Source organism: Oncorhynchus mykiss, chromosome 18, assembly GCF_057628025.1.
Source record: "Oncorhynchus mykiss isolate SJ-2025 chromosome 18, ASM5762802v1, whole genome shotgun sequence".
Lineage (NCBI taxonomy): Eukaryota > Metazoa > Chordata > Actinopteri > Salmoniformes > Salmonidae > Oncorhynchus > Oncorhynchus mykiss.
This window is the reverse complement of record NC_143039.1, coordinates 22,146,656-22,159,679: the sequence shown is the minus strand read 5'-3', so window position 1 is coordinate 22,159,679 and position 13,024 is coordinate 22,146,656. Positions and strand designations below refer to the sequence as shown.

Here is a 13,024-nt window from a genome sequence, read left to right as displayed (position 1 = left end):
CTCAAAGTCACAGCTGAAACAAATAAAAAATACAATAAATTGATTGTATACCCATTTGTAAGTGTGTGTGGATGGGGATGTTCATTCATTGATCTAAATCAGTTTATTCCCAAAAAAAGGGTCAGGATGAGGGTGGCATGAAACATTGATTGTGTACTTGTTTGGGGGACAGTAAAAAAACTCAGAAGTACCCACTATTATGCTTCTTCATGTTAATGTCATCCTCATGCATTGAAGTTAATATGCAACACTCATTCAATGGTACACTTGTGCACATCCCAAACATGTGGTCCCATGTTTCATGAGGTGAAATAAAAATACACAGAAATGTTCCATTCGCGCAAAAAGCTTATTTCTCTCAAATGTTGCACATAAAATTTGTTTACATCCCTGTTACTGAGAATCTCCTTTGGCAAAAATCCATCCACCTGACATGTGGCATATCAAGAAGCTGATTAAATAAACAGCATGATTATTACACAGGTGCACCTTGTGCTGGCGACAATAAAAACCTACTAAAATGTGCAGTTTTGTCACAACAATGCCACAGATGTGTGCTGACTGCAGGAAAATTCACCAGCGCTGTTGCCAGATAGTTGAATGTTAATTTCTCTACCATAAACTGCTTCCAACATAATTTATGCCCCCCCAAGCCCACCCATGGCTGCACCCCTGCCCTGTCATGTGAACTCCATAGAGTAGGGACTAATTAGCTGCACCATAGAGGGCACTGGTTGCATCGCTGCCTGGTATGGCAACCGCTCCGCCTCCGACCGCAAGTGTGGCAACTGCTCGGCCTCCGACCGTAACACACTAGAGGGGGTAGTGCGTACGGCCAAGTACATCACTGGGGCCAAGCTTTCTGCCATCCAGGACCTCTATACCAGGCAGTGTCAGGGGAAGGCCCTAAAAATTGTCAAAGACTCCAGCCACCCTAGTCGTAGACTGTTCTCTCTGCTACCGCCCGACAAGAGGTACCGGAGCGCCAAGTCTAGGTCCAAAAGGCTTCTTAATAACAGCTTCTACCACCAAGCCATAAGACTCCTGAATAGCTAATCAAATAAATGGCTACCCAGACTATATGCATTGTCCACCCCTCTTTTACACAGCTGCTACTCTATTTATTATCTATGCATAGTCACTTTACCCATACCTACATGAACATATTACCTTGACTAACCTGTGCCCCAGTACATCGACTCTGTACCGGCAGCTCCTGTATATAGCCCCGCTACTGTTATTTTACTGCTGCTCTTAAATTATTCTTAACTTATCACTCATTTTTCTTAAAACTGCATTGTTGGTGAAGGGCTTATAAGTAAGCATTTCACTGTAAGACCCGTTGTAGTTCTACTCATTCTATTTCTATGTAGTTGCCACTTAATCCAGTGGCGGCAATACAGTGACCCAGTTCTGTCAGTGGAGTTGAACTCTGCGTTATCTGGGCGCAGATAGCTGTGCAACAGAGCGACTGTGCACCGTTCCAGACAGGGCAGACACTCAAAACTAATAAAGCTATAGAAGAAAATAATTAGTGGTAGAACACCTCACAGCAAAAAAATAAAAATAAACAAACAAATCAGGAGACAAGTGATATAAAAATGGAACTCAAACTAATTGAGGAAAAAGGTCACGGTTTAAAAAAAATAAAGTGACACTGTCTAACAAATGTTGAGTCAGTAGCTTCACATAAGGCTACTGGTTTTATCATCATAATGTCCAAACTTATCCCTGGTGGTCAATGCGCAATATAAACCACTGATGGAGGTGGGCTACATCAAAATACACATTTTAGAGAGCAAGACAATTGCAAAACCAGGTGTAATGCAGCAGAAACGCATATGGGTCATTCATTTAGCGCATGAAAAATATGTTCCATTAATGTCAAGATTTAAATTGACCACATCCCTAGGAGTGTGTCATGTGATGGCTGGGGTGAATACCAGGGTGTAGGGTAGCTAGTAATGTTACATGGGGCAGTTTGGCCAAGGGCTGCATTCCCCAAAGTGCAAGGGGCTGGTTTCAGTATGTGACATCCCGCTAGCATCTGCCCACCCACTTCCCAGAGTAGGGATATAAGGAGTACCTTTAACCTATACAATATGAAATCTAAGCAACCTTTAAAGTGAGACCTAAAAAAAACAAAAAAACGACATGACATTTTAAAATGAACTGTATCTCGGATATGAAGAGAGAACGGGGTCATTCCTTCATTGGACCCCTGCATCATTTTGGAGATAATAAATGTGGACAGAATGCATGGGTATAAAGTCCCAGCTAAATGCCGAGACAGTGCAGTCTTTCCCCTGTATTCCTTTTTATTAAAATCATTTTATTTATTTATTGGATGTTAAACATTCTCAGTGTAAAATTAAGACGACTAAACCAAGATATAAAGTACGTAAAAATATATATATTATTTTTTAAATAAGATCACCTTCGATAACTAATGTTCACCAAAATACAAACTACACAGTCAGGAGTTGATTTTGTTACGTTTGAGTCACTCAAATAGCGTAAGAACACAGGATAAGCCATGGCAAAATGTGTAGAATTGAAGGAAATTAGCTTTAAAACTGCATTTCTCTCAGCAACATGGTAAAACATGTAGAATTGCAGGAAATTAACTTTAAAATATCAACATTGTCTCTGCGGCCAAGCGGGACGCTAAAATGTCAGTCACTGCTCCATTAGCCACACTCCCACTACAAAGCCAACTTTGCCACCGCTGCTGAAAAAAATACCAGGGGAAATAATGCAGGGAGAAGAGAATGGCTGAATTGGTGAGGGTTTGAACTGGCTGGCATAGTGGTGTGGCCAGTTTGCCATCATCTCTCCAGTGATTTGAATTTGCAATAGAATATGCATTTTTGTTTACGTTGCCAGCAAGCCTACTTTCTAAACACCCTGGGAAGCCAATCACTTCTTTCTGGTGGCAACATAGTATGGGGATAGAAGCTTCCTCCAATTGTAAACACCAACTGTGAAAATAAAAAGTTCAATATAAAGAGCAAAAATGTATAAATGTGTGTGCAACTTTGTCCTTTGTTCACTGTCCAATGTGCTAGCTACAGGTTGATGCTGGGATGCAAAACCTAGCTACGAAGGGACCCATCCACAGAGGGTCAATGAACCAACAAACCAACATAAGCCACACGGCTAAAGGGGTCAATCAAAACCTGCCAACGAATAGCATGTAATTTCGTTCGATATATGTTTTAATTGAGCTCACCACATAGCTAGATTTCGGTGTCACTACTCCCTGTCCCGCCATCTTGGACCGGCCCAAGCAGCCATGACTAGCTAGCTATCCAAACAGCTAATGCGTTGAGCTAACGTTAGTTAGCAGCCGTTGGAACATAGCGAAAGCCCGTCTCGAGCTCTTCACAATCAACACTAACTCCGGGGCACGAGAACGGCTCAAATTCATGCATACATTTTGCACGAGCCAGATACACAGTGCAGCAAGCAAACATACTTTCCTGGCACCATGGGACGTCTACTCCATAATAGAACGTTAAATCGCCATTAAAACAACGTAGCCTTCCTAAACGTTAGCTAGTTCTCTGACCAAGTTCGGTCACTTTATCATACTCGGTAGATGTGGCTAGCTGGCTACAAAACGTTACCTAACGCTTACATCACAGTAATGATGTTATCTGTAAAAAGCCTAATTCTATATGTCCCTGGCCATTGAATCTCTAACTAGCTAACATTCAGAACGAGCTGGCCAACTCCAGAGTCCCAACAACGCACGTTCCACAAGCTAGTTAACGTTATCAAACTAGCGGGGGACTAGCTAGACATTTGCTAGAAGGCTAAATTAAAAGGTTAGCATGTGGTGGTTCGTATTATCAATATAAATTACTAGCCCGCAAGTAGGTACTTGAGATGTTATATTACACAGCCAGCTAGCTTATTCAGCTACCAGGCTTGTTAGCCATTTCTACTGCACCCAATACAAACCAGCTTGGAAGAAACATTTGATATGACAAGCCTTTGTGACTAACAAATAGCTAAGTTGACGAGTTAGATAAATGCAAGGCCACCCTAATAACGAAAATAGCCAGTTGGGTTACTAAAATGTGTTTATGCAATGGAAAAGCCGTTCATTTTCACTATTGGATTAGCTAGCGAGGGAAAGAAGTCGGGTAGGAACGCTGCGTAGCCGCAGGGTCGCTCTGCGCACATCGTGTGATGGGTGTATGGTTAACCAGAGTCCGTGTTCTCACCTGAGAGTGGACTGGCTATGTTAGTTAGTTTAACATAGTTACACGTATTACTATGTGGGCATGAATGTAGAAGGTGCAAGTGTTGTGGTTCAAGGACCGGCTGGTCCTGTGTGTTTGCAACTTAGCGAGCTACCTTCAACAGTAAGGCCTTCGTTCTGGCGCCATCTTCATGAAGCCTCTGAAATCCAAACAGTGAGCTGCAAGCAAGAAGACAACACAGGCGGTTCAGTATCACTTGCACTGCCGTGCAAATGGATTTAACGTATAAAAACGGCAAACGCGTGTACAGAATATTAAGAATACACCAGAGGTGTGTGCAGGGCTTTGACTCCGACCTGTCAATTCCGACCAAGCTGTCCCTCTCTTGGGCTGTCAGCGTCGGAAAGTCCTCCTCGGTTTCGCTGGCTTTTCCCGCCGCCATTTTCTTTTCCTCATCACCACCAGAAGCCGAGCCGAGACTCCGAGCAGCAGCGCAGGCAGCAACAGCGAGCGAGACTCCGCACGATTGCATGGAATCGCGACGAGAGGGCGAACGAAATACTCCACCAAATCAAAGAAGAAAAACTAAAAATGTATTAAGATAGAATAAACTTTTCTCCACGATCAAAACGCAATTCAAAATGGTAAATCCTTTCAGGAAAACAAGTACCCCTCCAAAAAGTATTCGCGTCACATTTTTAGGCGCCGTTTATGCAACTAATCAAATGTAATGCATGAAGTTCAATTCTTGCAGTTTGAAAAGAGTATTATTTGACCATAAAATTCCCCACAGCCACCAGCTTAAAGTTGTTATAATTGTGTCACACAAGCAAGCGAACCCACGCGCCGCCGTAGTCACGCCTCTCCTACCTCTTCAGCCAATAGATATGTCTGAATATCAGCATATGACATGAAGTTTTTTTTTACCCATCTTCATTTATCTTTTTACAAACCACAGAAATCAATTATACATGTTCATTATTTTCTCAAAATCAATAATGTATATATTGTATAGGTATTCAAATTGATTGATTTGTTTTGCAAAGTGCATAAATAACAATGTTAAATAGCTACATGCAAACTGTCATATTACTAAATACATTTAAGAGTGACAACTGAGAAATTTGTGCAAATACTTGATACCAGTATTATTTGCTGTTGATGGGTAAGCATGTCTAAATAAAACGTTGCAATGATGTGTGGAGGTAAGAATTCTGATTAGGACTGTGTAACTACTTTATTTTTCTCACCCTGCAATGTTCATTCACATAATTTTAATCATCATCCTTGCCCAAGGCCCCACATTCCTATACATTTTTGTGGTTGATACCAATTTGTTCTGTTTGCATTTAAAAAAAAATAAATTATGTACTAGCTAGTTCTACTGTATTTATGTGCAGTATATCTACTGTGTTATGAATTACATTCTCACTTTTGTACATGTCTTGAAAAAGAAATGAATAGCAATCATTCTTGTTGGTGTTTTTTCTCCCCAGCTGTGGACATTTTCAAAATCCCAGACTCATTTGTTAGACAAGACATATCCATCCAATGTAAAATCCTCACATCTAATTATCCAAATAGCTTTTTTGATGTATCATAAAACCATTTGAACATATTACTTTATAAAATATTACTATTTATTTTGATAACAATTGATTATATATAAGTTACAGTATTTGATGTAGATTTGAATTTGAATCAATTTAAATGTGCAAGGGATAAAGTGATAGCTATTTTGGGCAGAAATTGAATCTAATATGAGGGAAATTTAATCTTATTTCGTATGGAACATTATTATGCTTCCAAATGAAATAGTCAACATTCTGCAACATTTCAAAGAAAGAGCAAAGTGTTAAAATACTGATGTGGCAAAGCATCATTCTGTAGGCGGGGCCAGCAGAGGTTTATAAAGCTCAGGGGCGGGGCTTGCATACAGCAGTCAACATCCTGATGTCATTTTCTCCAAAATGGCGGATCGCAAAGAAGGTTAGTGCTAGTCCATGTTTATGGATAAAATAATCTCGAATTATAACAACGAATCAGCTATACTATATATAGATAGTTCCAATATCAATAAATCTAAACACTCAAATATTCCTATTCCTTCAGCTGCGGCTTTTGACAGGGGGACTTTACTGACTAGATTGCTAGCTTTGTTGCTAGTAATTTAGCCTAATTTCTAAACAATGGCATGCAATCGCCCATCGACCCAAATACCAGCCATTGGCATTGTGAACCTATTTGTTTTTGTCACCCATGGCTCCTATCCCGACTACTGTAACGTTATCGCAGATATACACTTTATAGTTATGACGTGAACGTGATTACCAACTAAACAAGTATTCCAGTCATGTTTTAAATCAATATTCAATGAATTCATGTGTTTTGTGAACCCTATCAATACTACTATGAAGTTACAGCAAAGATTTAGATGCATGCATTGGAACTGTTTCTTGACTGTGAGGTAATTGGACTGAATTTGGACCTGAAACCTGCCTGCCCTAGGTTGTCTAGATGATAGAAAGTGAAAGCAAAACAGTTTAAATTCTTTGTATGTCTTTCCTTCATCCCAGATGACATCTTATCAGAAAAGGATGAGCTGGAGAGCGAGGATGACACCTATGAGGTGGTGGACCTGACAGAGTACGCCCGGAGGCACCAATGGTGGAGCATGATGTTTGGGAATAACTCTGGTCCCCTCGCAGAGAAATATACTCTGTGACCACGCAGATTGTGATGGGAGGGGTCACTGGCTGGTATGCAACCCAAATTGGGGTTGATTTTAATTAGGGCCAATTTCAAGTTTTCATAACAATCGGTAATCGGCATTTTTGGACACCGATCATGGCCGATTGCGTTGCACTCCACGAGGAGACTGCGTGGCAGGCTGACGACCTGTTATGCAAGTGCAGCAACGAGCCAAGGTAAGGTGCAAGCTAGCATTAAACTTATCTTATAAAAAACAATCTTAACATAATCACTAGTTAACTACACATGGTTGATGATATTACTAGTTTATCTAGCTTGTCCTGCGTTGCATATAATCGATGCGGTGCCTGTTAATTTATAATTGAATCATAGCCTACTTCGCCAAACGGGTGATTAACAAGTGCATTCGCGAAAAAAGCACTGTCGTTGCATCAATGTGTACCTAACCATAAACATCAACGCCTTTCTTCAGGGTCAGGGTATATGCAGCAGTTTGGGCCGCCTGGCTCGTTGCGAACTGTGAAGACTATTTCTTCCTAACAAAGAAAGCCAACTTCGCCAAACGGGGGATGATTTAACAAAAGCTCATTTGCAAAAAAAGTATAATCGTTGCATGAATGTACCTAACCATAAACATCAATGCCTTTCTTAAAAACAATACAAGTATATATTTTTAAACCTGCATATTTAGTTAAAATAAATTCATGTTAGCAGGCAATATTAAACGAGGGAAATTGTGTCACTTCTCTTGCATTCATTGCAATCAGAGTCTGGGTCTATGCAACCGTTTGGGCCGCCTGGCTCGTTGCGAACTAATATGCCAGAATTTTACGTAATTATGACATAACATTGAAGGTTGTGCAATGTAACAGGAATATTTAGATGTATGGATGCCACCCGTTAGATAAAATACAGAACGGTTCCGTATTTCACTGAAAGAATAAACATTTTATTTTCTAAATTATAGTTTTCGGATTTGACCATATTAATGTCCTAAGGCTTGTATTTCTGTGTGTTGTTATGTTATCATTAAGTCTATGATTTGATATTTGATAGAGCTGTCTGACTGAGCGGTGGTAGGCAGCAGCAGGCTCATAAGCATTCATTCAAACAGCACTTTCGTGCGTTGGCTTGCAGCTCTTCCCAATGCTTCAAGCATTGCGCTGTTTATGACTTCAAGCCATTCAACTCCCGAGATTAGGCTGGTGTAACCGAAGTGAAATGGCTAGCAAGTTAGTGGGGTGCACGCTAATAGCGTTTCAAACGTCACTTGCTCTGAGACTTGGAGTAGTTGTTCCCCTTGCTCTGCAAGGGCCGTGGATTTTGTGGAGCGATGGGTAACGATGCTTCGAGTGTGACTGTTGTCGATGTGTTCCTGGTTCGATGCCAGGTAGGGACGCACAGGTAGGGACGGAAACTATACTGTTACACTGGCAATACTAAAGTGCCTATAAGAACATCCAATAGTCAAAGGTATATGAAATACAAATGGTATAGAGGGAAATAGTCCTATAATTCCTATAATAACCTCAAGCTAAAACATCTTACCTGGGAATATTGAAGACTCATGTTAAAAGGAATCACCAGCTTTCAAATGTTCTCATGTTCTGAGCAAGGAACTTAAATGTTAGCTTTTTTACATGGCACATATTGCACTTTTACTTTCTTCTCCAACACTTTGTTTTTGCATTATTTAAATCAAATTGAACATGTTGCATTATTTATTTGAGGCTAAATTGATTTGATTGATGTATTATATTAGGTTAAAATAAGTGTTAATTCAGTATTGTTGTAATTGTCATTATTACAAATAAATACTTTTTTTATTTATTTTTTTAAATCGTCCGATTAATCGGTATCGGCTTTTTTTGGTCCTCCAATAATCGGTATGGACGTTGAAAAATCATAATCGGTCGACCTCTAGTCCCTAGTGTTCCAGTCCGAGTCCTTTATTCTCGAGTCGAGTCACAAGTCCCTTGGTAGTGCTAAAAGCTGTGGTCCAACCATTTAAAAATCAAAATTCTCTTCAACTGTTGGCACAAGGATATCTCTAACATTTGCTGTTGTAGCTAGTAGGCCCCCTATTTTAAATTATGCATCAGAGATTTTCTGACAAGAAAGTCACTTCTGGTCCAGTCCGAGTTGAGCCATGAAAATTGTGACTTGAGTCAAGTCTGAGTCCTGGACTCGAGTACTACAACACTGCTATCAGTCACTCCTCTCTCTCACATTCAGGTGTGCAGGATACTTGTTCCAGAGAGTAGGGAAGATAGCTGCAACTGCCATAGGTGGAGGGTTCCTGTTATTACAAGTAAGAGATGCATCAAATTTGTATTGAGTCAACGCTGGGTACTTACATAATACACATCTCTATTCCATTTTTTAAATCTTATTTAACTTGGCAAGTCCGTTAAGAACAAATTCTTATTTACAATGACGGCCTACCCCGGCCAAACCCTATTCCGCAAGACGCTGGGCCAATTGGGAGTCCCATAGGGCAGCGCACAATCACTGCCAGTTGTGATACAGCCTGGAATCGAACCAGGATCTATAGTGATGCCTATAGCACTGAGATGCAGTGCCTTAGTTCACATCAACTAAGGCGCCACTCGGGAGCACCAATGAGATCACATGTAACAACGTGAACAGAGTGCCACTTCACATGCAACCCAACAATCCTCACTTGTTTTCCTTTCTGCACCTTCTCCTGCAGATAGCGAATCACAGTGGCTACGTGCAGGTGGACTGGAAGAAAGTGGAGAAGGATGTGAACAAAGCAAAGAAACACCTGAAGAAGAGAACCAAGCAAGCAGCCCCTGAAATTAACTCCTTCTTCGAGAAGGTAATGGTATTAATAACACTGCCTGACTAATCATAACTTTATGGTAGGCTATTGTGCCTATAGTATTGTGTGATTCTAAAAGGTGAACATGTCTGAGATGTGTGCGTGCTCATTGGTCCTTTATCTAACTGTTCATTTATTCTGTGAGACCAACACCAGTACCTGGGTGTGGGAGCTGCTTTTTGATTCAATTGGATTGCCAGTCCGCTTGAATCTCAGTGCCTTGCATTGCATGTACTTATGAGGAAAAAAAAGGTATACTTAATTATCATAGTTGGGGGGAAATAGCTAAGTTCATAAATACCTGAGTCATCCGCAGCCATTTGATGGACTAATAATGCAGCAACAACGCCCTCTAGCGAACTCACACTGTAAAAGCACATTCCTGGATTTATCACAAGCAGAAACTAAAGTATACCCTGCGTATAAGATTCTTATTTTTCCATCTATTATCACTTATAACCCTTCAGTTATTGGAGGTGACCTCCCACAGTCTGCTTGTTTTCTCTCCTCCTTCCCCTCTCTGCAGGCCACAGAGTTTGTCAAGAAGAACATTGTCCTGTCCAGCGGGTTTGTGGGTGGATTCCTCCTGGGCTTGGCCTCCTAATGGCGTCGGGGCCAATTCACGACTGAGGAAGTCGTTACATAGGAAGAAGGAAGCTGTCATTACTGTGAACTGAGTCACCACACGGGATGTTGTCATTAACTGTGAATCGTTGTCTTTCTCCCATCACGGAACTAGTCATGAAACGGGTTTGGGAGGAGGCTGAACATGTGAAGCTGACACTTTATGCCCCCCTGGCTGCTCTCTTCCGTTACTGCCCAACTGATCAGAGTCTTGCTTGTCCACCCTCTTTTTATTCTATTTATCTGGTGGTTTCTGATCCAGGATCAGTTGTTTGGGCCTGTTGAATATGGAATTGTTATACTTCATAATCAGCACTACCCCCAACATCAATGTATGTGAAAATGTCATGTTTCTATGTTTTGAATCAGCTATATTATATATATATATATTTATTTGTTCACCGTCATATGGTGTGCATCATGTGATTTGAATCAATTACTGAGCAATGCCTACTCATAATTGGTTGAAATCACGATGCACACCGGATGATGCCATTACAAAAACTAATTTTGACTTCAAAGCATAGAAACGTGACATTTTCACATACGTTGATGTTAGGGTAGTTCTGGAGATGATGAATACAATGTTGAAAATGTTAGAAATGTCCCTTTAAGTGCACAACGCGACACCTCTTGATACACTATGATATACTACTAATATACTGTACCACACACTGGACATAGGATTACTCGGCCCCTGTCTATCTGGGGCACTCTTTTACCTGGAAGAACAGGTCTAGGATCAGGAATGTGTCCCAAATGCTCATAGTGCACTACATTTGACCAGAGCCCTATGTAGGAAATTAGGGTGCCATTTGGGACACTGGCCAGCTCTCCCTATACTCAGACCAAAGTTTTACCACCCTGTGCTATTCAACAAAATGTGTCTGCAGACCTGTTGTTACGGGGTTAATATACCAACACCTGATCACTGCACCTTTGCTGGCTAATGTACTGTAGGTATATCAGTGTGCAGGTTAGCGTTTTTCATAAAGAATCTTGTTCTGGGGGCAGCTCTGCAGAATGGTCACTAGCTGGCACAGCCACAGAATCTAATTTTAAATCTAACTGTAACCACACTGTTAACCCTAACGCCTAACCTTACATTTAGACCAAAAAGTTCAATGTAGTTTTCATGAATTTTTACAATATAGCCAATTCTGACTTTGCAGCTGGCCTATCTAGCAGATTTGCTTAGTTCTGCCTCCAGGTCAATACTCATTCCAAAAAATGTGAACCTGCTATCAGTGTAGTAATAGGAAAACATGTGATTTAGTCATGTGTAGAATATACTATCAGTTTTATAGATAGAAGGAAATGCACAGTATAAAGTCAGTGTTCAGTTGCTTATGAGTTGTTCCATATTGTGTCTTTAACTATTTAAATATTACGTGTCAGGAGTATGATTTTCCATTAGTTTCTGTACTTCACCAAGTGCACATTAACTTCTTACTGCCGTTAACCTCCATATGTTCTGACCTCCTGAATGCTATTTTGAAATCTTGATAACCAACCAACCATAACTATGGATTTGTCTTATGTTTCTGTTTTGTCAAATAAAGTTGCCTGATTTTTGTTGGTTAGCAATGTTAACAGTTGTGTGTGTGGTCACTGGACTGCATGGCAGACATGCATACAATCAGGGCTTGGTGTGTACACTGAGTGGATTAACACTGAGTGGATTAACACTGAGTGGATTAACACTGAGTGGATTAACACTGAGTGGATTAACACTGAGTGGATTAACACTGAGTGGATTAACACTGAGTGGATTAACACTGAGTGGATTAACAGTCTATCTTGACACGTTTAACTTCTCAACAATATATTTATTTTGATTATTAAAGCCAGCATGACTTTCAGATTTCAGTAGCTCTATGGCTGCCTTTACACAGGAAACCCAACTCTGATCTTTTACCAAATTATTGGTGTTTTGGCCAATCAGGTCAGATTTTTGCCAGTAATTTCGGCAAAAGATCAGAATTGGGCTGCCTGTGTCAGTGTAGTCTATGAGTTCCGGTAATGCAAATGTCCAGATGTTATGATGTGAATAGAAATGGATGCTTCCTTGTGTCAGCATGGAGGATGGGTTTGTAATAACCACCATGCATGTCACAGCAACAATGAATGAGCATTGTCACAATACTAAGATATTTCACCACTATGTCTCTGTATTCATCTACACTGTGAAATCTGCTTTTGAAAGGTACTGCATGTAGAAAGAGACAAAGGAAGATACTCACCAAATCAATCTGAAATAAGTACCAATTGTCCATTTTTTTGTGTTTACCTCTGTCACAGAGTACAATATCAATGAACAAATTAAATATTTTTTGGTTTATATTAAATGCACATTGAATTGGGGTTTAGTCCTGATAGGCTTTCTGTAGCTTGGGATTTAGTTCTGGGATATATGAAGTACTCTGTCAATTGACTTGACAAAAAAGCTTTCAAATAAAATTGTATTGATTTATTGTAATTTCATAATGTCTTGTCAGAGGCATATTGATTTGTGTAAATAATGACTTCAATGTCTATTGAGCTGAATGAAGCTGAAAACAGAGACAGCCATGATGTTACCTCACCAGAGTGCCTCTCTCTACTGTGTGTTACTGTAGCTGCCAGCACCACA

At 40.3% G+C, this 13,024-nt stretch overlaps 1 protein-coding gene and 1 pseudogene across 3 annotated transcripts in view; one reads left to right on the top strand and one right to left on the bottom strand.

The window, feature by feature from the left end:
• LOC110495476 (lysine-specific demethylase 6A) overlaps positions 1 to 5,111 on the bottom strand; it is a 60,273-nt gene extending 55,162 nt beyond the window's left edge. Inside the window, exons 1-2 of one of the 2 annotated variants that reach the window (XM_021570750.3) lie at positions 4,568 to 5,111; positions 4,366 to 4,429 (exon numbers count right to left, since the gene is read on the bottom strand). In XM_021570750.3, coding sequence (XP_021426425.3) covers positions 4,366 to 4,429; positions 4,568 to 4,743 — 240 coding nt within the window. In that variant the 5' untranslated portion in view covers positions 4,744 to 5,111. The remainder of the gene's footprint in view (positions 1 to 4,365; positions 4,430 to 4,567) is intronic. The other variant, XM_021570751.3, reaches the window with a different exon arrangement.
• A 1,052-nt stretch (positions 5,112 to 6,163) lies between these two features.
• On the top strand, positions 6,164 to 11,985 carry LOC110495477 (FUN14 domain-containing protein 1-like; annotated as a pseudogene). Its single transcript, XR_016488314.1, has 5 exons — positions 6,164 to 6,200; positions 6,788 to 6,970; positions 9,159 to 9,234; positions 9,637 to 9,765; positions 10,295 to 11,985. The product of XR_016488314.1 is annotated as an FUN14 domain-containing protein 1-like (transcript).
• Positions 11,986 to 13,024: the final 1,039 nt, after the last annotated feature.